This window comes from Prionailurus viverrinus, chromosome B1, assembly GCF_022837055.1.
Source record: "Prionailurus viverrinus isolate Anna chromosome B1, UM_Priviv_1.0, whole genome shotgun sequence".
Taxonomy (NCBI): Eukaryota; Metazoa; Chordata; class Mammalia; order Carnivora; family Felidae; genus Prionailurus; species Prionailurus viverrinus.
Window position 1 is genome coordinate 185,021,698 of NC_062564.1, and position 26,001 is coordinate 185,047,698.

A 26,001-nucleotide genomic window follows, 5' to 3' on the forward strand; every position below is an offset into this window, starting at 1 on the left:
CTGTAGGGTGGATACAGAGAGGCTTTCGAGGGCTACAGGGCATCGAAGAAAACCCAGACACCCAGGCTGGTCTTCCTCTCTAACCTTAGCTTTCACTGTTTGCCTCCCACTCACTCCTACTGTTGCCTGTTCCCCAAAGGGGCCACGCTTATTTCCACCACAGGGCCTTTGCACTTACCATGACCTCTGCCAAAAATACTGTTCTTCCTGCCTAGAAGAAGCCACTCTCCCCAGATCTTCCCAGGCTTCCTCCTCCTTGTCTTCCAGGTCTCAGATCGTGTCCCCTCCCTCGGGAGGTCTTTCCTGACCACCTCATCTAAATCAGCACCCCCAATCCATTCCTCTCCATTACATCTTCTGGCTTTACTCCCTTCATGGTGCTAAACACTATCTGAAAGGATCTTGTTCATTCCTTGCTCATGTGTTTAGAAAGTGCCTGGCAGATGGTTGACTCAACGAGTATGTGCTGAATGAATGGACCACCGAATAAATGAATGAATGGAAAACCTTCCTTACTTTTTTGGTACTAAGGATCCAGAAACCTATATCCAAAAACACCCCTCTCCTTTCGGTTAACAAGGGCAGAGATGGCAAGAAATAACACTGTGGTTGGTAACAACAGCCACGGGACAGTTATATCTACACACATTGCCGGGCATGGTTCCAAAGCTAAAAAGGCACTAATTGCTTTTATATAAGGAGGTAGAAACACAGTCCCTCCGTGTCCTTTAGTCCCGACGACGCTCTGCATTATCGTATCTGTTACCGTGTTAATTGTTCCTGTCTCACACAGCCAGTCCGGGCTTTATTCTGCATACGTCTGGGTTGGTGACAGGTTCCTACACAGAGGAGAGAGGTGCCGGGGAAGCGTGTGTGTTTGTGTGTGTGTCTGTGCAAGTGTGTCCGTGTGTGCACAAGGGTGTGTGAGAGCAGTGACACTCTGGGAAGGGTTAACTCTCAGTCAGGCTATCTGTGCTCGGGGCCCCAAGACTGGCCCGGGGAACGGGAGGGGTGGGCTCGGAAGGTGGAGCTGGCTTGGCTCACAAGAGCTGCCTTTTCCAAGACAGGAGTGCAGATGCTCGCCCAGCTGGACCGAGCGTGGTGAGCGCACGTCGCCTTCAGGAATGGCTGGAAAAGCCCGCACCTGGAGACCCCTCCCTCCCTGTCCCTCCACGGCAGGTCGCATTTGGTCTCTCCGGTCATCAGAGGAATGAGCAATTCCCCGGCTCGCGGCACTTGGAGAACAGCAGGCAAGGATGGATGTGCTCGACAGCCTTCTCGTGAATGGGAGCAACATCACCCCTCCCTGTGAGCTGGGAATCGAAAATGAGACGCTCTTCTGCTTGGATCAGCCCCATTCTTCCAAAGGTAGGTGTCAGACACTGTTATTTTCATTCAGAAAAATGATTCAGCTCAGGGAGAAATCAGCAAAGGCGAGGCTGAGAGAGAAAATGTAACAAAGTCCTCGGGAGACAAGGCTGGGGAAAGTCGTGCGTTCACAAGTTTGGATAACACATCAAGAAGGAGAACCGAGTCAAATACCCTTACGGTTCCCCAGGGGAGAGTTGCGTTGGAGGTATAGGACTCGGGGGTGGGGGTGTGGGGGGCAAATCCAAGGAAGGAGGAGCCGAAGTGTAATAAGAAAGGGGCACACGTGGCGAAGCTGGAACTTACCAGCATCACAGAAAAGGTGCTCTGGCAGTCCAGCTGTCACCTTTTCTTGGGGGGGGGGGGAGGGGGAATCCGGCGTGAAAAAGTGATGAAAGTAAAATAATGCTTAGCAGCTGGGAAAGGAAGCAATCACCATGCACTGGGGAAGCTTTGTTCCGAGGAAAAAGTGGTTCCCGGAGAGATTCTTGAACAAAACCAACATTTTAGAAGCCACTGAATCCCTGTGGGCTCCTCACTTGGTTTCTGCAAAACGTTGTCAAGTACAGGAATAGTCGGGTTCAAGGAGGTGCACCCTTGCAAGAAAAAAAAAATCTGCAAGAAATAGCCGTTGGTGTCGTGGGCTATGGATTTAACATTCTGCTCCCATAACCTCCGCCCGCCCCTCCGTCTCGTCCCTGTTGCTCCGTGCAGAGTGGCAGCTGGCTGTGCAGATCCTCCTGTATTCCTTGATATTCCTGCTCAGCGTGCTGGGAAACACCCTGGTCATCACGGTGCTGATTCGGAACAAGAGGATGAGAACTGTCACCAACATCTTTCTGCTCTCCCTGGCCGTCAGCGACCTCATGCTCTGCCTCTTCTGCATGCCGTTCAACCTCATCCCCAACCTGCTCAAGGATTTCATCTTCGGGAGTGCTGTTTGCAAGACTACCACCTACTTCATGGGTGAGTTGCTGCCGGTGACTATTTCTGGAGCTCGCCCCAGGCCCCACTGGGCCCCAGACCTTCCCAACCGTCCCCCCCACCGCCCCCCCACTCCCCGACAGCCTCAGCAGAGGAGTCCTGCTGAGTGCAAAAAAACCCCCAAAACACCTGGCTGTGTGGGGCTGGGGTGCAGGCACTGGCTTTCAGGCAGGTCTGTCCTCGTGCGCGCCCAGGACTCAGTCCCCAGTTGTACGTTTCAGGGGTCAGTTTCTCAGGGTGGCATAAGTTGTTAAGAAACCACAGAAGAGGTGGAGTTTGCTTGCTTCGGCTAGAGAGAAAGAGGCACTCGTGCGGCTCAGTCCCTTCCTGGAAGCTGTTGGTCGTATTCAGGGGCGCTGCCCAACCCGAGGCGCAGTTTTCGGGGTGGTGGTTGGAGGGCGGGGGGTGGAGGGTTCTTTCTACTGTTGCTTCTGCCTTCCCAGGGAACAGGGGCTACTGTGAACACCCGTTTCTTTCCGGCTCTAGATTCCTGTGTCCCAGCCGGGTCCCCCAGGGGCTGGGACCATCTCAGGCAGAGAGGGAGAGCGGCCTCTGGCACTAAATGAGGAGTTGATTTTGCTCCCGGAGCCTGTGGGTCATTAAGCTCACCCTGACTGGCTGGGATAGGCAGCCCTCTGCCTTTGCCAATCAAAATGATGCCGATGACAAAGAAAAATCACAAGGGCTGATGTTTTTGAGCACTTTCTATGCACCAGATGTTGTACTAAGTGCTTTTTTACTCCCACGATCCTATCTCCCAACCACCCTGTGAAGTCTAAGATGCTTATTCTTCCCCGCCTCACCGAGGGAACAGAAGCACAGAGAGGTTAATAATGCGCCCAGGGACACACAGGTCGTAAAGCACAGAGCAGAGATTTGAACCTAGATCGGTAGCCGCCACCGTGGTGCGTGAGTACTCTGACTCAGTTTGCCAGCTGCCGAGGCTCTCCTGAGGCCGAACAAAGATGTCTCTCCGTCCCCTGTCTCCCTGTCTGCCAGACTGTCGCGTTCCTACCCACTCTGAGAACTAGTTGAGGGGAGGAGGAGGCCGGGAAGTGAGGGAGGGTTGTTTTTTGTTCTGACCTAAGCCTTGCAAAACGTGCGGAGCTGAGCTGAGCTGAGCTGAGCTGGGCCAGGGCAGTAATGACCGGAAAGCTTTCAAAGCCTTTATTTCTCCCAATTGACGAAGCGGGATCTAACCCTGACCGAACGATGATGAATTACTGATCTGTGTGCCACGGACAAACAACCAAGAAAGTGTCAGTCCTTGTCCAAGAACTCTGAAAAGAAAAATGGACTTACCAGTGAAAGGGATCATTATGAAACAATGAAGCGGTAATAATTACTAGCATCTCGTGGCGCTTCTAGCTTTCCAGGCCCATCCATATGTATCTTAACGATAATACGATTTCAGACTCTTAACCAGGGTCTGTGAAAGGAGATTTAAAACAAGCGCTTGTGTGATTGCACAGTATAGTGAATGTGCTAAATGCCACGGATGTGCCTGCTTGAAAATGGTTATGTGAATTTCACCCCCCCCCAAAAAAATGTCTTTAAAAATAGCAAAAATGGAAAGCAAGATAATTCTGAAAGTGTTTGCAACATCGTAATGGTTTTGTTGGATTTCTAGATCTGGTCATTTCTATTCTTCCCTTGATTTTGTGTTCTCCTCAATACTATTCCTAACAGTTAACATTCATTAATCTCCTAAAATGCAGTCAAAAAAAAAAAAAAAAAAAAAAGAGAGACGAAAGAGAAAGAAAAGAAAAAGAGAAAGAGTGCTTGCCTGGTAGGAGGTTTATAACAACGGTGGGCTCATTATCCAGACCCTGACTCCGGGACTTCGGGACTACACTCCATAGCCTAAATGTCATCAATTCCTTGGGGTGATGTCCAGGAAAACACAGTATTCCCATCTCAGAACATGAGTTTTTATTTAATGGCTTTTGGGTTGCAGATTCCTTCAAGTCTCTAAGGAACCCTGGAGGTAGTCCCCCCCAAAAAAGAATATTTTTATATATAGTTTCAGAAAATTTATTTCTATCCATAAAAGGCCCAGGCTAAGAGTCTGTTCTCCCAAGCTTAGATTAATTCTAAGGTTTAAGAAATCATGGTAACGATAATCAGGAAAATTGACAGAATCCATGGATGAGTCATGAAAGGGAATTTTAAGGGGAGAGGACATGATAATAAGTATACACACACAAAATACAAAAATTAAAGAAAATTAAGGGGTTTTTTGACTCTGCCTAAGAACATTTTAAAGAAGGTGTTTTGGTGTCTTTCTCACTGATGACGCATGCTCCTTCTGCAAAATACAGGAAAGCAAAACAGAACGGGAAGGGAAGCTCTCGTCCTCCCACACGCAGCAACCCTTAGTTACGGTGTGGAATCCCCCCCTTCGTGTTTTTCCACTAGGTGTTTTTTCCACAAACTACTTTTTAAAATGTATAACATTGCATTCTTTTTTTAAAAATTTTTTTTCAACGTTTATTCATTTTTGGGGGACAGAGAGAGACAGAGCATGAACGGGGGAGGGGCAGAGAGAGAGGGAGACACAGAATCAGAAACAGGCTCCAGGCTCCGAGCCATCAGCCCAGAGCCCGACGCGGGGCTCGAACTCACGGACCGCGAGATCGTGACCTGGCTGAAGTCGGACGCCCAACCGACTGCGCCACCCAGGCGCCCCTATAACATTGCATTCTTAAAAATCCTAGTCTGTCTAGAAATTTTCAGAAAGTTGTAATGCCTCCAGCTCAGACCCCAGTGACCTTTCAGGGTCACAGTCCTTACAAATCTGGGTTATTAGGTCAACCTAACCTCAGGTTATGCTCAAAATTAGAGCTTTTCTGTGGCTGAGTCCAACACCTCTTCTGTGGGATAGGAACATAGTCCCTCCCCGTGGTTATTAATTAGCCTAAGCAGGAGGGAGGTTGTAATCAAAGTTCAGTAAACTTACCTAAAAATTGGAAAGAAGATGTATTTGTAAATAGATTTCTTTAAGTGCCTTAAATCCTTTCTGAAACGAAACTGAGAATAAGTGATTTTTAAAAATATATACATACATTTGAGTCTGCACATACTCAGTGCTGTCCCTTGATATGCAACCCGTGCAGAGCAGATAATGTGCAAATAAACTCTGGATTTCAGCGCCATCGTAACCGACTTCTTTGTTCCTTTCCCAGGCACTTCAGTGAGCGTCTCCACCTTTAATCTGGTGGCCATATCTCTGGAAAGATACGGTGCAATCTGCAAACCCTTACAGTCCCGGGTCTGGCAGACAAAATCCCATGCTTTGAAGGTGATCGCCACTACCTGGTGCCTCTCCTTTACCATCATGACTCCGTACCCAATTTATAGCAACTTGGTGCCTTTTACCAAAAATAACAACCAGACCGCAAACATGTGCCGCTTCCTACTGCCGAATGATATGATGCAGCAGTCCTGGTAAGGGGGTGTGGTGTTTATTTGTGTGACACAACTCGTTAGAGCTCGCGGTTTTTATAAAAACCGGAATGTGTCGTCCAGGGTGGCTGGGGGATCAGTTTCCTGGAGACCCGGAGAAGGATTATTCTAACTTCCTTTTAGGATGCTAGTGATACCAAACACCTAGCGTTCTGTTTTAAATGCCATGCATATATTAATTTAATTCATCCTCTCACAACCCTATAGGGTAGGTACTATTCTTGTCCCTACGGGCATGGAGACATGGAGAGGTGAAGTGAGTCGTTCAAGGTCACAAAACTAGAAGATACAGAGCCTCTCTGCTTACCCGCTTTGCACAATGCCTCTGGATGGTCTGGGTGGGGGTGGGGGGGGGGGCGGAGTTGGCTAGAGGATCGGGAGGGCTATGATTTTCTTTTCTTTTCTAAGTTTTTAAACTTTTTAAATGTTTATTTTTGAGAGAGAGAATGCGCATGCGCTAGCGCAAGCCGGGAGGAACGGAGAGAGAGGGAGACACAGAATCCGAAGCAGGCACCAGGCCCTCAGCGCAGAGCCCGATGTGGGGCTCAAACTCACGAACTGTGAGATCGTGACCTGAGCCGAAGTCAGACGCTTAACCGAGTGAGCCACCCATGATTTTTAAAACCTGAAGTTAGGGGTGCCTGGGTGGCTCAGTCGGTTAAGCGGCTGACTTCAGCTCAGGTCATGGTCTCAACGGTTCATGGGTTCGAGCCCCGCGTCAGGCTCTGTGCTGACAGCTCAGAGCCTGGAGCCTTTTTCGGATTCTGTGTCTCCCTCTCTCTCTGCCCCTCCCCTGTTCATGCGCTGTCTCTCTCTGTCTCAAAAATAAATAAACGTTAAAAAAAATTATTAAAAAAATAAATAAATGAAACCTGAAGTTAAAGCAGAGAATGATTCCCAAATCCCATGTGGTTTTTTTTAGAGCTGCTGTTATGGTGCTTGAACAGAACACCTCACTAGAAATAAACAGGCGAGGGGCACCTGGGTGGCTCAGTTGGTTGAGTGTCCAACTTTGGCTCCGGTCATGATCTCGTTGTTCCCGAGTTTGAGTCCCATGTGGAGCTCTGTTGTGACAGCTCGGAGCCAGGAGCCTGCTTTAGATTCTGTCTCTCTCTCTCTCTCTCTCTCTGCCCCTCCTCAACTCATGCTCTGTCTCTCTCTCTCTCTCTCAAAAATAAACATTAAAAAAAAATTTTTTTAATTAAAAAAAAAAGAAACAGGCGAGATTCTAATATCTCCTTCTTTGCTTCCTAGCTGACTGACGCTGGACAAGTTCAAGTAACCTCTCTGAGGTTCAGGTTCCTTATGTATACAAGGATTTAATAATATAGATTTTTTTTTTTATCTACCTCATTGGGTGGCTGTAAGATTCGAATGAGAGTATATGTATAAAATGTCATAAAATATCTGAAAAGTCTCACAAACGCAGGGTATTACGTTTACTAATACCAAGCATGTTTTAGAATCAGGGAACCCGATATCCAAAACTGGCTCAAAATGGAGATAACCTCTGCTTTCTCTGCCTTCCTTTTTCATTTCAGCCAAGTAACACACACACACACACACACACACACACACAAAGAATTACGTTGCAAATGAGAGAAACATTTCCAAGACTTGAAAAGGAATCTTATCAAAACATGTCCAATTGAAATGAGAAATGGCCCAGCCACCGTGAGCCTCTGACAATTTTATGGCCTAATCGTGTAACCTTACACATGCCAGAGTGCAAAAAAATGATTTAGGGGCCAGACTCATAAAGGAGGCTATGGTGCTTCAGGAATCAAACATGTTTACAGAGAGCATAGCTCTGCCCCACCAGGCACTAGAATAAGTGTGTTGCCAGGCCAGGCATCCGAAGCCGCCCGAATACTGTATTTTGCAAAACCTAAGAGGTTTTCCATCATTCCTACCTATGCATTTAATGATTCTGCTGTTACGGGGAGCCTGCATGGCTTCAGCTCAGGTCATGATCTCATGGTTCGTGAGTTCAAGCCCCTCACTGGGCTCTGTGCTAACAGCACGGAGCACCGAGCCTGCTTTGTATTCTGTATCTCTCTCTCTCTCTCTGCCTCTCCCCCACTCACATTCTGTCTGTCTCTCTCAAAAACAAATAAACATGTTTTTAATTTAATAAAAAAATTTTAGAGAATTGATTCTGTTGTGATAAAGTCAACGAATAGTCTATCGTGATGCTTAAGGGCACAGGTTCTAGAATCATATTGCTTGGGTTCAAATTCCACCTTTGCCACTAGCTGCGTGACTTTGGACAAATTATTTAATCTCTATACACCTCAGTTTCCTCACCTAAGGTATTATGAAAACAGTACCTACCTCAAACATTCTTATGGGAGTTAAATCTAATTATATATACATATATATACATATATGTGTGTGTATATGTACATATATATACATATATGTGTACATATATACATGTATATATGTATATACATATATACACACATGTATATGTATATGTAACTTATGTAATATTATATACATTATATACATATATGTATATACACATATGTGCGTGTATGTACACATATGTGTATATACATATATACACATATATGTACATACGTATATACATATATATACACATATATGTATATGTAATGTATGTAATATTATATACATAACACTTAGCTTAGTGTGTAGCATGGTTAAGTCCTCCATAAATGTAAGCTCTTGTCAATGTTTATTGGTATTTTTGGTAATAGCTACATTGAGATCGTTCACATACTCTTTGTCGTTGTTAAGTTCTTCTTGGTTTTGCATGAAGGCTTGTTTCAAGCACAGAATACACCAACCCTTTCCAACTGAACTAGTCCTTCGTAAAAGACTTTATCTGAAAAAAAGGGAAGACGTAAACAACTTTGAATGACTGAACCACCAGACATGGAATTTCTAAGGCGATTAAATACTAGTAATTAATGTGTTTGCTCAGATCAGTTAAAATGGAGATGAACCCTATTTATCCCATCTGAGTTTGAAATACTGGAGTTGATGGTTATTGAATTTCTTTTTATTTTATTAGGCACACGTTCCTGTTACTCATCCTCTTTCTTATTCCTGGAATCGTGATGATGGTGGCCTATGGATTAATCTCTCTGGAACTTTACCAAGGAATAAAATTTGATGCTATCCAGAAGAAGTCTGCTAGGGGTAACTATCTTTTAGCTGTACATTTACGCCAAAATATCACAAAAGCGTGTTGCTCGTAGCATAGATACACCAAGGGTGTATGTTGGCGATTTTTGAAAGTATTCTTAGGGGACTCTGCGTCATGAGGCACAGTCAATGAGACCTAGTGTCTTTATTTCCTCATCTTTGAAATGGAGAAACTGACATAATACACACATACCCGATTATCAGCTGAGGGCCCGTGTGTCCCACACTCACTGCACTGTTATATTCAAATGGACCCCTTCAGCAACTGAAGGGGATTGCAATTCCCCCATCCTCTCTTCCCTTTCTTTTTTAGTTATTTATTTATTGAGAGAGAGAGAGAGAACTAGCAGGGGAGGGGCAGAGAGAGAGGGAGAGAGAGAATCCCAGCCAGTCTCCACGCTGTCAGTGCAGTACCTGAGGTGGGGCTCGAGCTCACAAACTGAGATCATGACTTGAGCTGAAATCGAGAGTCCAACACTTAACTGACGGAGCCACCCAGGTGCCTCTCTCCCCCCTCTTTGTCACATTGCAATTGCCACAAGGCCTCGCTTCCTCCCCACTCATTACGATCTGCTATCCACTAAAACGTATGCCCACACCCTTGTTGACATAACTTCTCGCCCTTCTCCCTCTACCCCTTCAGTCAACTCTTTGATCGTGTGTGTAACTTACATGTCTCTATAGCTTCTTTGGTTTTTGTTGATTTCTGCTCATTATCCAGGTTTCTCAGTAAAAGCGCTGTGGAGGCTTCCCCAGCAGGCGAGACCCTTTCCCCTCAGGGTCTGGAGAAAGAGAGGAAAAAGTGTGCAGATTCGCGTGCTCATAATTTTTTTATCTTTACAATTGGCATGCATGAAATATTATTTTGTGATTATATACTATGCATTTAATAGATGATGTGTTATTGTATTCGTTTTAAGTAGCTTTTCTTTCTTTAAAAAAATGTCTATTGATTTTTTGAGAGAGAGAGAGAGAGAGAGAGAGACAGAACACGAGCAGGGGAGGGGCAGAGAGAGAGAGAGGGAGACACAGAATCCCAAGCAGGGTCCAGGCTCCGACCTGTCAGCACACAGCCCGAGGCAGGGCTTGACTTCGTGAGCCATGAGATCATGACCTGAGCGGAAGTAGGACACTTAGCCAACTGAGCCCCCCGGGTGCCCCTAAGTAGCTTTTTGTTTGAAGGAAAGGACTACTATGGATGGCTACTTACCCTCACCGTGAGGGCCCAAGGGTGCCTGCCCAGCTCTTCCGTTCAAGTCTGCTTTGACCCCTTGATGGAGGGGGCGGGGCTCCCGCGCCCTCTGTCCCGCGTGACCCATCCCCAACAATAAGTGATGTCGCTTATTCCCCCCCCCCCCCCCCCCAGAAAGGAAACCGAGCAGCAGCAGCGGCGGCGGCAGGTACGAGGACAGCGACGGCTGTTACCTGCAGAAGCCCAGGCCCCGCACCCGGCTGGAGCTGCAGCAGCTGTCCAGCAGCGGGGGCGGCAGCAGAGTCAACCGCGTCAGGAGCAGCAGCTCGGCGGCCAACCTAATGGCCAAGAAGCGGGTGATTCGCATGCTCATGGTCATCGTGGTCCTCTTCTTCTTGTGCTGGATGCCCATCTTCAGCGCCAACGCCTGGCGGGCCTATGACACGGCCTCAGCCGAGCGCCGCCTCTCCGGGACCCCCATTTCCTTCATCCTCCTGCTGTCCTACACCTCGTCCTGCGTCAACCCCATCATCTACTGCTTCATGAACAAACGGTTCCGCCTCGGCTTCATGGCCACCTTCCCCTGCTGCCCCAACCCCGGTCCCCCAGGGGTGAGAGGGGAGGTGGGGGAGGAGGAGGAAGGCAGGACCACGGGGGCCTCCCTGTCCAGGTATTCCTACAGCCACATGAGCGCCTCTGCCCCACCCCCGTGAGCTGTCCCCAGCGCCAGTGCCTCCGCAGGAGGGGGTGGAGGGGGGGAGATGACAAGGAGGGTTCCATTTCCAGTGGGAATTGTTCACTGTCTGCTTTTCATCCTTCATCCGGGTTCCAGGGGAAGTCTACGGAGGCTGGGGCCCGCACTCGGTTTCTGGGCGACTGGAGGCAGGAAATGCTCAGTGACATTCACCATCAGAAAAACCTCAACAGGCCAGTAACAGGAGACCAGCAAGGCTCGTGTTACAAATGCGACTGCCGAACACACGTTCAAAACGGCGATGCGGACCCTACTTAAGCTCTAGAAGTTTCCAGAACATCCAAGGTGAGCGAGCTCTCACTCCCCATAGGGACACACTTCTATGCTCTGCCTCATCTGCCCACGCAGGACTGTGGAGGCTGCTGTCCTCCCCCCGGAGAGTCTACGGCTCACATACTGTACCCAACCGTCTCACCACCATCACAAAAGGTAACGTGCAACAGAGACTCTTCTGGCCAACAGCCTGGCTCTTTCTTTTTGAGGTCGGTGAAGGACATTCAGACACACAACCTTACGCCATCACTGTCATCAAAACAGCAAACGGATTGTTGTCTAAAAGATGGAATTTGGAATTTATGTCTCTAAAAAAGAAAAGGGGTGTGTGGCAAATATCTGGATGGAGTGCTATCCTCCCATAGTGAATATTTAAGAGCCAGAAGGTACATAGACATTTTTTTTGCTACTTTAATGGCCTGTATTATATTGAACCCCGTGGCTTCTTTGCCTCAACTTGACTTCCCATATTCATCTGGCGTTTCCTCCTTTCCAGAAAGACTCCAGGTACAAAGGTGAGTTGTAACCGATGTGTTCCTGTCCAAGGGAGGAAACAGAAACATGTATAGTCAGTCCCAGAATAAACGCTGGCGTGCTTGGACTCCATTCTCAAATAGCTTTGAGTGTCAAAGCTGTCTGTGCCATCAAATACAATCTGTGCATTTGTTAATAATTGTGTTAATTTTATGTATGAGTATAAAGCAAACATATAAGTATGCTCTTCACATAGAAGTATATTCTTTGGTGTTTGAAATAAGAAAAAACGAGTAGGAATGGATGTTGGAATTCAGTCATTATCATCATTCTACATTCCTGCACAACAGCTGCTTCATGTGAACTTTTCTGTGCAAAATTAGGATTGAAACCTCTCTCCTCTAATTTAGAAATCTCAATTAAAATGAGACATGAGCTATAAATTTAGACAGCGGTAAGTGCATTTCTAGAATAGAACCTATCAATCTAGTCCGCAAGCACTTCTTTTTCGTTCTCTCTTTCTTTTTCAGGGTAACATTGTCTTGACTGTTTAAATGTATTGACACAGACATTTTTGACAGAAACAACTGTACGTATCAGTGTAGGAATGAAGAAGGAAGAAGGAAGGAAGAAGGGAAGGAAAGAAAGAAGGAAGGAAGGAAAGAAGGAAGGAAGGAGGGAAAGAAGAAAGGAAAGAAAGAGAAAAAGGAAGGGAGGGAGGAAGGAAGAAGGAAGGAAGGAAAGAAGGAAGAAGGGAAAAAAGAAAAAGAAAGAAGGAAAGAAAGAAAGAAAGAAGGAGAAAAAGGAAGGGAGGGAGGAAGGAAGGATGGTTGAGGACATGACTATTTATGATGGGGGACTTTTCAAGCCAGATGTTAGTTTTTCTATTTCTGAGACTGCAACGTAATGTTAATATTTGTAACCAGTCATCTCAAATATTTCAAGGTAAAAATGCAACCGATTAAAGCACGTCCTGCTACCTGATAAAAGAAGAAGTGAAATTGTCTCCATCATTTAAGTCAATTCTACAAAACCTACAGTTTTGCTGCCAGAGGAATAAGCCTTCCCCTCTGACTTTGTGAGCATGTAAATAAAGATAAATCAGCCTCCCTCCCTTTTGAAGGAACTTCTGGAAGTTCCAAAAGTGTATTAACCTTAAAATAGGGCTGCCAGGTTTAGCAAATAAAAATACAGGATGTCCAGTTAAAGTCTAATTTCAAATAAACAACGAATAATTTTTTTTTAGCATGAGCATGTCCCATGCACTAACATACATCCTGTATTTTATCTGGCAACCCTGCTTTAAAATAATTTAAAAAGTACATAAAAATATAAATAAACTTTCCCAGATATAGGACAGTCATATACCTCTGTTCACTAAATTTATTGGAAGGTCTTTAACTTAATGGAAGCTTTTTTTTTTTTTTTAAGAGGAAAAATGCTATTAACTTTCAGAATCTGTGTCTGACCTTTGGGAACGGTACTATCAACAGGCTGATCTTACTTAAAAATAAACATTTTTAGGGGCTCCTGGGTGGCTCAGTTGGTGAAGCATCCAACTTTGGCTCGGGTCATGATCTCACGGTTCGTGAGTTGAAGCCCCGAGTCGGGCTTTGCGCCGAAGGCTCAGAGCCTGGAACCTGCTTTCGGTTCTGTGTCTCCTTTCCTCTCTGCCCCTCCCCTGCTCTCTCTCTCTCTCTCTCTCTCTTCCAAAACTAAATAAACATTAAAAAAAATTTTTTTAATAAAAAAAACATTTTTTATTAACATAAAGCTGTTCTAGTACATTGTTGAGTCAACTGCCTTTATTTCATGCTGAATTGGACTACGAATTTGAATGTGAACTCAAGCGGCCTGTATGGTTAAGAAAATAGGTTCACCAAGTTCCTGGTATTTTCTGGTGTTTTCAGGTAGCTTCCGCTCATCACCAGAATGGTAAATTACAACTTGCGCGCTGGAATGTGTCTTCGATCTTTACTCAGTCCGTGTGCCCCAGTGGCTTCTCTTGCCCTGGTTACTGCGGTAACCTCTCACGCTAAACTAGCAGTGGTGAAGGCACAATGCATATATCTACGTGTCGGTCACACATGCTGGTGTGTGCTTAACACGTATCCCCTCCCTTTAGTTAAAATATAATCACGAGGCACGTGGCAATAGCTATTGAACCTCCGCTGCAATGCCTTCCAGTGTTTTGCCCAGCACTCTGCCCGCTGGGAGTGCCCAATAAATGTTACAGCCGACCTCTGCCCTGCTCCCAGGGTTAGCTGAACCCTCTCTCTACCCACAGCAGGGATTCGCAGCAAGGGGGCATATTCCTGGGGGAGCATCAGAATTTCTAGAGGGCTTTTTCCAACTCTATGTGGATCCTCTCCCAAGAGGTGGCTGTGTGAGTACTTGCTGCCATCTCTCGCTTCCCTTTGCTCTTTTCCTGGGTGCGTGTGTGCGCACAATTGGAGATGTTTACTAGTGGGAGGTCGTCGTGCCTGTGAACAGTGCCAGACAAGGATTTTTTTTTTTTCAAAAGGGCCAAGCAAACGGACAAATGCTGTATGATTCCATTCATGTGAAGTATCTGAAGTGGTCAAAAATCACAGAAACGGAGAGTGGAAAGCTGGTGACCCAGGGCTGGGGGCGCGAGGACGGGGGATTTTGGCATTTAGCAAGCGTAGAGTTTTAGTGTTGCAAGATGAAAAGTTCTAGAGACTGTTGCACAACAGCGCGAAACCACTTCACGATACTGAACGGTACACTTAAAAATGGCTACGATGTGGGGCAGCCTGGGTGGCTCGGTCCGTTAAGCATCTGATTCTTGATTTCTGCCCAGGTCGTGATCCTACGGTTCGTGGGTCCAAGCCCCGCGTTGGGCTCTATGCTGACAGCTCAGAGCATGCTTGGGATTCTCTCTCATCCTCTCTCTCCGCCCCTCCCTCACGCACATGCATGCTCTGGCTCTCACTCTCTCGAAAAAGAAGTAAGCTTAAAAAAAATAAATGAGGGGCGCCTGGGTGGCGCAGTCAGTTACGCGTCCGACTTCAGCCAGGTCACGATCTCGCGGTCCGTGAGTTCGAGTCCCGCGTCGGGCTCTGGGCTGATGGCTCAGAGCCTGGAGCCTGTTTCCGATTCTGTGTCTCCCTCTCTCTCTGCCCCTCCCCTGGTCATGCTCTGTCTCTCTCTGTCCCAAAAATAAATAAACATTGAAAAAAAAAATTTTTTTTAATAAATAAATGAAAATGGTTACGATGGTCGATTTAACATCACGCGTTTTTTTGCAAACTGGAAAAGTGGGGGGGGGGGGGGTGGCAACTACTAGTCTCTCACATCCCTTGATCTTGCTCCTCTCTGCCCTCATTCGCTTTGAGGGGACGAGTAAAGAACCATCACAACAATCCTGATGCCTATGCCCAAGTCCCCGGCTCACTCATTAAGGCTGTTGACATTATGAGCGCCCACCTGACGCCCTTAGCTGTTCGTTCCCTCCACTGCTGTCCTGTACGAAGCCTGTGACAGCATCTCCGCTGCAACCGAGGCGCTCCTTCCTCTGCTTCCTTGATTGGATGTGCCTGGTCCCTCTGGCTTCCCAGCCACCCTCAAGCGGAACATCGGTTCCAGATTTCCTAAACCAGCTCCCACCGCAAGGGCCAGCAGCCTCCTACACCTACTCTTACAAGCCCAGCCCAGGAGGAATTCTAGCTCCTCCTTCTTTCTCGCCCAGGAAGAGAGGTCAGACAAGCAGAGATCACCCAGCACCCGGCATTGCCCAGAGCACATACAGGTGCTCGTAAGTGTTCGGGGGGAATGAATGGAGGAGTGAACGAACGAATGCATTTGAAGGGAGTTGTTCGTGGATGCTACTTCTTTCCCGGCCGTTGGGACGTGGGGGGAGCACTTTGCACCGCGTGTGCGGTCGTGCTTGGCAGAGGATGTGGCTGACGGGCCACATACACGCGTATGTGACGTCTGGCCAATCCTGCTTTCAAGCTCGCTGACCGTAACGCCTCCTTTGAGGGTAAAGCGGATGTACTCTGGACCCCAAGTCCAGAAGCCTGCGTCCCAGTCGTAGCCCTCCTGCTTACTTGCTGTGCGGCTCCAGGCAAGTCACAACCCCCTCTCTGGGTGTCGGTGCAAAATGCGAGGTCGCCGATCCCTCTCTGAGGCTGTGTGACTCGAATGGCTCGGCATGTGCGATGTTCTTTCATTATCCCACACCTGCTCTTTGGTTTCATTGGCTTCCCCGCTGACCTTGCAGTCAGAGAAGCTGCCTGACACCCAAGCACATAACCACCTCGGAAGAAACCTTCACCTCCGCAACGCCTCTGGGAGAAGGCAGCCAGAGCAAGAGAGAAAAGGTCCCAGAGAGGAATCTGCAAGCCCCGAGCCCCTTCTAGGCCACGGCTGCCCAGAGCAAACTGTGGGAAGCTAGTTGCTGGAACGCCAGCCCCCTTCCCACTGACACACAGGCATACGAAGCGACTCCCAAAATAGATTCGGCCTGCGTGAGAGGGAAGCGACATGTATTCAAGCCTGTTTTCTGCACCTTACAAGTCACCGCTGACAGCAGGTGACAATAAACACTCAAAAACAGGGATGAAAAGGGGCGCCTGGGTGGCTCAGTCAGTTAAGCGTCCGACTTCGGCTCAGGTCATGATCTCACGGTTCATGAGTTTGAGCCCCATGTCGGGCTCTGTGCTGACAGCCCAGAGCCTGGAGCCTGTTTCGGATTCTGTGTCTCCCTCTCTCTCTGCCCCTCCCCCACTCACATCGTCTCTGTCTCTCAAAAATAAATAACTGTGTTGGGATGAGCACTGGGTGTTGTATGGAGACCAATTTGACAATAGATTTCATGTGAAAAAAATAAAAAAAATGAAAATGAAAATGAAAACCATTTTTTAAAAAAAGAATGAATGAATGTCGCCTGCATGTTTAATTCTCAAAGCAAAGTACGTGAGGCATCCTTTGCCACCTCTCAACAGTGAAGAGACCGAGGCTCAGAGCAGGTGGTGATGTGTCCAGGGTCAGGCAGTTAGTAAATGACAGACGGGACTGGGCCGCATCCTAACGCCACCAGGCTGCTGTTGATATTAGGTGACAGCTAGGAGTCTAAGCAGTCAAGCTGGCAGGTTCGTTTCCTGTGACGCCGTTCAGTTCTCGGTCCTTGTGCCATAACAACCCCGAGGAAGAGAAACCCTGTCCGTGTCCCCCTCTCCTCCCTCCCTCAACGGACATTTGGTCCTCTCTCTGAGCTCTCTGAATGTGGAAGATTTAAAAGCTGGCTTTGTACGCTGTGCCCTGGATGCCGTTATCCCTATGTTTATTTTTAGAAGAAAGATAATACACTTTGCCACCTCCCAGGGAAGCCGAGAGATAATGTCAGTAAACAAGCCTTCACCTCTTCGCAAATTATCGACACCGTTAAGACAGATCTATTTTCTCGGAATCGTCGGAAAGGAGGCAAATCCTGGCCAGCTTATCCACCCGCCTGCGGCGGAAAGCTTCCTGCCTCGGTCCTCCACCTGTTCCCTTTTTACCAAGTCACCCTTCCCTGGTGACATCGGCAGGTTACTGTGACCCACAGGCCACGGCTAGGAAGCCCGGATGCCCCCCCCCCCCACAACCCCAAACTCGTCACGTCTGAGACGCAGCCATCTGCCCCATCCTACAACACTTCCGGTTCTCTCTGCCTGCTTCTTGGACCCTCACCCTCTCGGGTTATTCTCGGGCTCGAGACCTGACGCATCTTTGACGAGGTGCTATCGGAGAGCAGTAGAGAACGTGGACTCCGACGTCAGGAATACTCGAACTCCTTTCCCAGACCCAGGACTCGCCAGCACTGGGATGGCCGGTCAGCCACCATGCATGCCGTCCTCATCCCTGGTATTTACATCAGGGGTGTGAAGGATATTCATGATACCAAATTTCAAATAGTATTAGAGGGTATGAAAGGAAACTCTTTCAGACTCAGACTGTGGCGGTGGACGGAAGTGGCAAGTTGGCCAACATTCCGGAAGAAGAACCAGCCGCAGTCCCGTGATTTGCCAAGCCTGTTCGGTAACACACAGTTCCTCACCTTTCTCCTGCCCGTGTACAAAAGAGAGAGAGAGAGGGGATTTCTTTGAAGAGCGTGGTAAACTGAGCGGGTCGGGATTTCCGTGTCATTGCCTTTTCCCGTCACCGTAGAACCAAGCCAGAGAGACTTCCAGAAACATGTGGAGAAGGAGGCATTTTTGTCAGAAGGGGGAAAACTAACACCTCGCCCTTCTTTTCATGGGACCTCAATCTGGGGGAATAGTTCCAAGGGAACTTGTGTCTCCTGGATTCAGGATGTATTTCTTGTATCTAATGTTGTAAAGCGTTAAAAAAAAAAAAAAAAAGAGCTGGGCTGGAACCAGGTTTCCAAGGATGGAGGGTGTCATAGGTGGATTGAGCTGCTGTGACAATAATCCTGTAAACTGGGTAGCTTAAACAACAGAAATGTATTCCTCGAGTTCTGAAAGCTGGGAAACCCAGGATCAGGGTGCTGGTTGACTTGGTTCATCACCAGCCCCTCTCTGTGATATGAGGAAGCATTCCCTCTTGCTATATATCCAAGGCAAGGAGAGGGACTCTCTGTCTCTTCTTCTCGGGGCACGAATCCCACTCAGGAGGGCCTCACCCTCATGCCCTAATTACCTTCCGAACGTCCCACCTCCTAGTCCCCTCACGCTGGGGATTAGGGCTTCAACATGTAAACTTCGAGAGAACACAAGTATTCAGCCCATAGCAGGGAAGAGGGCCTGGATCCAGGGACACAGCAGACATCAAAGAGAACAGCCAGGCTTGCTCGTCCTGGGACACAAAGGGTCATGTGAGCTGTGCAGCAGAACAGGAGCTGGCTGGAGAATGCGTCACCGACCTCAGAAAATCATGCAGTATTGGGGGCCCCCCACAGAAGGTGGTTGGGGGGGGGGGACGGGTATATCCCAGGAGGGTGGAAGGCTCTGGAAAACCCACCACGCTGCCCCACAAGGGAAAGAGCCAAAGCTGACAAAGATCTGACAAAGCTGATTGGTCCACTGGAGAAGAACCACAAACAGCATCGCTTTCGCCGTTTCACCACTTACCCCTCCTGATATCCTCAAGAAGGGATGAAGTAAGGAAGAGAGAAAGAGGAGGGGGGAGGGGATAGACCACCAGCTCCTTCTTTCCTGATGGATGTCTTGCCTGGGACCAGTCTGACTTAGAGGGAAGGTATAAACTGGATGTCAGAGAAAAGGTTTGATTTATATTGTGTTTAATACCTAAAAATCAAGTTGTTCTAATGAAGAGAAAAAGAGAGACAGGAAAGAGACAGCAAAGGTGGGGGAGCCGCCGGAGACAATCATGGCGGGCGTGGGGCCGGGGGGTGTGGCCGATCCAGCAGATAGAGATCGAAGACAGAAACCGAAAAATGAAGCAATTTCCTGACTGATCCAAATCTGTCAACACTTGTGTTACATGTGAAGTGTACCTGCCAAATAGGATGCACCCGAAGAATGCTCGCCATCATTAGTGAGATCTAAGACATCTGGGCCAATTATTAGCCCAGTCTGGCTGGTGTAGCCAGTCGCCATTGAGAACACTCCAGTCAGAACTACCTGTGTACTTATCAACCCAAAAGCCACAGTAGCTGTTCCACTGGCCTCCCAACCCCCAATTCTCTCCCCGATGCAGTTCAGCCCTCTCTCCCATTGCCTAAAAGCCCAACTTCCTTAGCTTGGCATGAAAGTCCCCAACAACTGAGTCAACCCTCCTTTCCGACTTCCTTCCTTATCAGTCAGTCTGCTCTTCCTTTCGGAATAGAATGATTTGCTGTTCCCTCAAGCACCTCCTGGCACTCGTGCCTCCCCCTGTTTGTGATGTGCTCCTTTTCTCTCTAGCTTCCTGATAAAACCCCATCATTCTTCCTGTCGGCTCACACATTATCTGCTCCGAAAAACCTCCAAAATCTTCCAGTGGAAAGGATTTCTCCCTCCTCTGAGCTCCCATAACACTGCCTTTGTATACCTTTAGTTGTCCAATAAAACCTCATTCTCCCACCTGCTTCTCATATACAGGCAGCGATGGTATAATGTCCAGGGGGGGAAAGCCCAGTCCTAAGGAATAAATCATGGTTGAGCTACGCTAAACACGGCAAACTCCTTCTCTTTTGTTGGTTATTGGTTTAGGGCTAACTGCTGTCACGTTTAACAAGGTGCCCTCCAGATAAAACACACACACACAAGTGCGCACACACGCACACACACACAAGCGCCTTAATTTGTAGCAAGTTTGCTGATTCCATGGTGCCATTTATCCCACCATGGCCAATATCAGGTTACCAGCGAGACATTATTGAACGTGGGACTTAGAGAAGATGTGCAGTAGCACGCCATTTTATAGTATCTCCACCGGGCCAACACAGTAACATCAAAAGTGTAGATAATAGCTAAGTGTAGTAAAATGATTAGGAAGTGATGCACTTTGGTATTTATTACCAAGTTTCCTGGAAACTTAACAATTGCCTCTTGCAGGCCAATAAAGGCCGATTTGAACACATCACAGGCTCTAGCCGATCATTATATACATAATGTTTGTGTCCTCTCAAAATTCATATGTTGAAATCTAAGCCCCAGTGTGATGGTGCTTGGAAGTGGGGTCTCTGGGAGGTGATCGGGTCATGAGGGCAGAGCCCTGATGAGGGGGATTGGCACCCTTACAAAAGAGACCCTAGAGAGCTCCTGTGTCTTTTTCACCATGTGAGGACACTCGGCTATTTACGAACCAGGAAGTGGTTCTGAATCTGCTGATTCACCTTAATCTTGGACTTCTCAGTCTCCAGAACCGTGAGAAACTAACGTTTGTTTTTTTAAGCTGCCCAGTCTATGGTATTTTTGTCATAGCAACTACATAGACTGAGACACCAAGGAAACGTACAGGGAAATAGGCTTGGGGTTTCTGGACTTCTTGGTCGGTTTTTACTGCATTACGTTTCAACAACAAACAGCCCCCAAATCTAGCACAGAGCATCATACCTGAAGGTCTTCAAAACGTGTTTGATGAATGAATCCGTTATCTATAAAATATTTAGACTAAATTACTAAGTTACTAATTAAAATTTCTAAATTTTAACCCAGAGAAACCTCTTGCTTTTTCCCCAAGCAATTCTGTTGGGAGGCCCAAATAGGAAAGGGATGATGGTATATTGTTCCAGGTGAAGGAATGGGACTTTGAGACACTTCCCTGAAATCTTAGTGGAACGCCTTGGGTTCCACGGAACCTGGTTTGAAAACCACTAATTTGGCTCCATTCTGGGACTCACAATCTATTATCCCAGGACCTGCACTGTATCAGCCTGTCTTCCCTCAGGACTAGCCAGTGACTTGAATAAAGCTTGGCCTCACAAGTTCAGGGCCTTCACTCCCAGACTTGCTGCGCCCTTGGCTTTGCCAAATGAGCAGACCGCTTTCCGTGAGGCTCTCAATTACAAGCGCCTTCACGCAATCTTCCGGCGCATCAGACCCATGCCACCAGAACGTCCCTGGATGGTTTCCTGCCAGAGATGCATTCCTTGCTCCGGGGTGTCTGACCGGGGCCTGGGGGTTTTGTCTCTCCTACATCAGAACAACGCCCTGCCCCATTTAAGAGCCAGCTTTCCCAGGCCGGCCTGTCCGGGCAGCCATCACACCGCCCCTCAAGCCAGCTGGGATGGCTGGAGATTTCCAGTCTTCCCAGCTGAAAAATAAAGGCCCCAACCAGGTTCTACCCCTGCATTTAGAGGACTGTGATTTCATAGTCGCCGAATCTCCCGCGGGAGGATCAACCCTCTTGACCCAGAACTGTGGGAAAATGAATCTCTGCTGTCTAAGGCAGCCAGTCTATATTTTGTCATGGCGGTCCTAGCTGACTAACACATCTCCCTCCCTGAAGGGCACAGAGCCCAGCTCCTGCCCACGGCCCAGAACCAGCCCTAGCTGGTCAGAGAAGATGGAACCTCAGAAATGGTCTTCCACGGGCACCAGCCAGAGCCCCTGAGAGCTTGGGCTAAGTCCTTGCACCTGCTCCCAGACCTCTTCCCACCCCTCAACTGCTCTGTCTTTCCCCCTTGGGCTCTCATTTCATCCCTCAAGCACAGAAGCAGCAGCTGTGATCAGAAAACAGCTGGTCGGGGGATAAATGAATGAGATGGGCAAATGATGGATTTTGAGCCCAGCCGAAAAATGCCCTGGGCTGGGGCCAACGGACCCCAAGACCTAATTCAGCAGGTGTTTTCCTGGGCGCCTTCCGGTTAAGGCTGCCAGATAAAATTCAAGAGGCCACTAACATTTGAATTTCAGATGCGCAATGAATAATGTTTCGGTAGAAGCGTGTCCCGTGCTGCGTGGTATTTTTGTTTGCTACAGCTAGCAACCGCATCCAGGGAACGCCGTGGGGTAGGTCAGGAGATTAGGAGAGGAGAAATCAAACTGGATGGGGCACTGCACACCCAGAGACGATGGAAGACACGGGCGCATAATAGGCGCTGAGCCAATTTGGGAAGAAGGAAAGGAGTGCCTCTGGGTGATGTGTCTCTGGCTGGTCCCAGTCCTGCAGCCCTAATTTGGAGTCAAGTCCAAGAATCCCTGCTGTGTTGGCTTCCTGCTGCTGCTGCTGTAACAAATTACCAAAGGCTTAATGGCTTGAAGCCACACTATGAGATATTTACTATCTTCTAGTTCTTGAGCTCGGAGTCCCAGATGGGTCTCAATGGGCTAAGATCAAGGTGTCCGTGGGACTGTTCCTTTTGGAAACTCTAGAGGAGAACTCATTTCTCGCCTTTTCTGCTTCCTTGAGGCCATCTGCCTTCCTTGGCTCGTGGCCTCTTCATTTGCAAGACCAGCAGCTTTAGCTTCATGAAACCCCGCCCCCCTCTCTCTGGCCTCCATGGTACCCCCCCTCCTCCTCTGCCTCTCATTTCTCCCTCTAATTTTAAGGACCCTTGTGATGGCATTGGTCCACCTGGGTAACACACACAGGCTCTGCAGATTAGGATGTGGACATCTTTGTAGGGCCATTGTTCTTCCTACCACGGTGTTTCTCCCCCCAACACGTGTCACCTTATCAATCAAGGCTACTGTTGGGAAAACAAAAGGGTTTGACCAGGATCCAGGGCTCCTCGGTACATGCAGAGACAGTGCTGGCAAATCAAGGTGCTGAGTTCCAGGGGTTCAGCCTTAGGCGTGCCCATGAACGGCTGATGGGGGCACAGACAGCACCAGCAGTGGGAATACAGATCAGAAGCGAAAATAGACACACTCGGGTCTGTCCCTTCTGAATACACTCCTGGGTCTACCCTGTAGGGACAGTTGTGATACTCTAAGTCTGCCTCAAATATTACCTTCTGCCACGTTTCGCTTGGTTTGGGTCGAGAGGGCACAATGTATTTCCTCTTAAGATCACAGCCCAGGGGCAGTCTTGAGCCAGACCTACATCGTCCATTCGAGACAGCTCTGTTTGAAGACCCCTGCTGGGACTCCAACCCTTTAGAATCTTTGTGGCTGTGCCTGTGACGGTTGTTGTGAGAAAGCACCACAGCTTTGGAGGTTTAAACAGCAGAAATTTCCTGTCTCAACGTCCAGGAGGCTGGAAGTCCAAGATGAAGGTGTTGGCAGAGTCGGTTCCTTTTGTGGCAGAAGGAGAATCTGCTCCAGTCCTCGGCTTGTAAATGTGTCACCCCATCTCTCCCTGTGTGTTCACACGGTGTTCTCCCTGTGCTCAGGTCTCCGTACCCAGATTTCCCATTTCTGTTAAGACTCCCGCCATATTGGATTAGGACGCATGCATATTGGATTAGGTCAATGCATGACCCTCTGGTTGTTTAGGTTACATCAGAATGCAGTTTCAGTGGGCATGTCTCTTTCCTGTCCTCACAGATCCTTGAGGTGGGTATTCTTAACCTCATTTTAAGGTTGAGAGTAAGACACTGAGAGACCTTCTGAGAGCCGCATCACTCATGAGGACAGAGCAGGAGGTCCCACGCGAGACACACACGACTCAGAGAGGGATAAGCGAGCAAGGGGCAGGGCTAGGACCCACCAAAGGAAGTCCCTTAGGGAAAACAGAGTCCCCTATAGGGAACTGAGTGAGTGCCTCAGTCTTCTGGCAAATTCTTTGAAGCGCAAGAAGTGATGCAGCCAGAGAACAATTGGCTGTGGACTAATACACGGGAAGCGTGAGCGTAAGGTGGGGGGGGGCCAGCTTCCAGTGACAGAGGGGCCTATCCTTGTGCCCATAGAAGAAAATAAGTCACAGGTCACACTCCTGACATATACACAGGTCACAGACACAGCGGGTTGGCATTTGCTATTCTCAGCTCCCGGATGCTACCCTACCCTGCCCTCTGAACGTGTAAGTCCTTATAACTGGATAGATGGTGCACTTTCCCAGCCCAAGGCAATATTGCACGGACACGTTGGTAAAAAAGTAAAAGCAAGAAAGTGTTCTTAAGTGTTCATTTGTAAGAGAACATGGGAAGAGTTGGATACAAATTCAGATTCCTGGGCCTCATCCCTGGGGGCTGGTGTGGGGCTCGGGCAGATTCATTATTCACAAACTTCCCGGGTGATATTTATGCCACGGCTCATAGGATACACTTTCAGAATCTCTGCTCTGGAGCTTTCTGTTCTTCAGGTGTGAATCCCTGTTGATCTTACCAAAGGCCTCTGTCCATGAGCCACTGTGGGGCAACTGAGTCACAGGCTGGGAATGATCAGGATGTAACGTAGTCAAAAGCAGGAAGAAGAATCTTCTGTAGACATCTGACCCCAGCATTTGACTCCCTGACATCTGACTCTCTACTGTCTGACCCCCACCATCTGACCCCCTCATGTGACCCCCTACCATCTGACCCCTCCACCATCTGACCCCCACCATCTGACCCTCCACCATCAGACCACCTACTGTCTAACCACCCCATCTGACCCCCTAACCATCTGACCCCCTACTGTCTAACCACCCCATCTGACCCTCACCATCTGATCTCCCACCATTTGACTCCCAACCATCTGACCTCCACCATCTGACCCCCCACCATTGGACCCCCTACTGTCTAACCACCACCATCTGACCCCCACCATCGGACCCCCTACTGTCTAACCACCCCATCTAACTCCCACCATCTGACCCCCCCATGTGACCCCCTACCATCTGACCCCTCCACCATCTGACCCCCACCATCCGACCTCCACCATCTGACCCTCCACCATCAGAACCCTTATTGTCTAACCACCCCATCTAACTCCCACCATCTGACCCCCCACCATCGAACCCCCTACTGTCTAACCACCCCATCTGACCCCCACAATCTGACCCCCACCCTCTGACCCCATACTGTCTAACCACCCCATCTGACCCCCACCATCTGACCCCTCCACCATCTGACCCCCCCAACCATCTGACCCCTTACTGTCTAACCACCCCATCTGACCCCACATCTGATCTCCCACCATTTTACTCCCAACCATCTGACCCCCACCATCTGAACCCCCACCATCTGACCCCCCCATCTGACCCCCACCATCTGACCCCACCATCGGACCCCCTACTGTCTAACCACCACCATCTGACCCCTCCACCATCTGACCCCTCCAACCATCTGACCCCCTACTGTCTAACCACCCCATCTGACCCCCACCATCTGATCTCCCACCATTTGACTCCCAACCCTCTGACCCCCAACCATCTGACCCCCATCTGACCCCCTACCATCTGACCCCCACCATCTGACCCCCACCATTGGACCCCCTACTGTCTAACCACCACCATCTGACCCCCACCATCTGACCCCCATCTGACCCCCTACCATCTGACCCCCACCATCTGACCCCCCAACCATCTGACCACTTACTGTCTAACCACTCCATCTGACCCCCACCATCTGATCTCCCACCATTTGACTCCCAACCATCTGAACCCCCACCATCTGACCCCCCCATCTGACCCCCCACCATCGGACCCCCTAGTGTCTAACCACTCCATCCGACCCCTACCATCTGACCCCCCCACCATTGGACCCCCACCATCTGACCCTCCACCATCTGACCCCACCATCTGACCCCCCACCATTGGACCCCCACCATCTGACCCCTCCACCATCTGACCCCACCATCTGACCCTCCACCATCGGACCCCCTACTGTCTAACCACCCCATCTGACCCCCACAATCTGACCCCCACCATCTGACCCCCCAACCATCTGACCCCCTACTGTCTAACCACCCCATCTGACCCCCACCATCTGATCTCCCACCATTTGACTCCCAACCATCTGACCCCCACCATCTGA

The 26,001-nt window shown here is 48.7% G+C and overlaps 1 protein-coding gene and 1 long non-coding RNA gene across 2 annotated transcripts; one reads left to right on the forward strand and one right to left on the reverse strand.

Annotated features, from left to right (window-relative positions):
- Positions 1 to 1,253: 1,253 nt before the first annotated feature.
- On the forward strand, positions 1,254 to 11,074 carry CCKAR (cholecystokinin A receptor). Its single transcript, XM_047856597.1, has 5 exons — positions 1,254 to 1,368; positions 2,083 to 2,334; positions 5,538 to 5,799; positions 8,861 to 8,988; positions 10,361 to 11,074. Exons 1-5 carry the CDS (start codon positions 1,257 to 1,259, stop codon positions 10,897 to 10,899), a joined length of 1,293 nt encoding a protein of 430 aa, XP_047712553.1. The 5' UTR covers positions 1,254 to 1,256; the 3' UTR covers positions 10,900 to 11,074.
- Positions 8,562 to 10,288, reverse strand: LOC125164107 (uncharacterized). Its single transcript, XR_007151643.1, has 3 exons — positions 10,205 to 10,288; positions 9,667 to 9,776; positions 8,562 to 8,671 (listed from the first exon to the last, which is right to left on the reverse strand). It is a non-coding gene; the product is annotated as an uncharacterized LOC125164107 (long non-coding RNA).
- Positions 11,075 to 26,001: the final 14,927 nt, after the last annotated feature.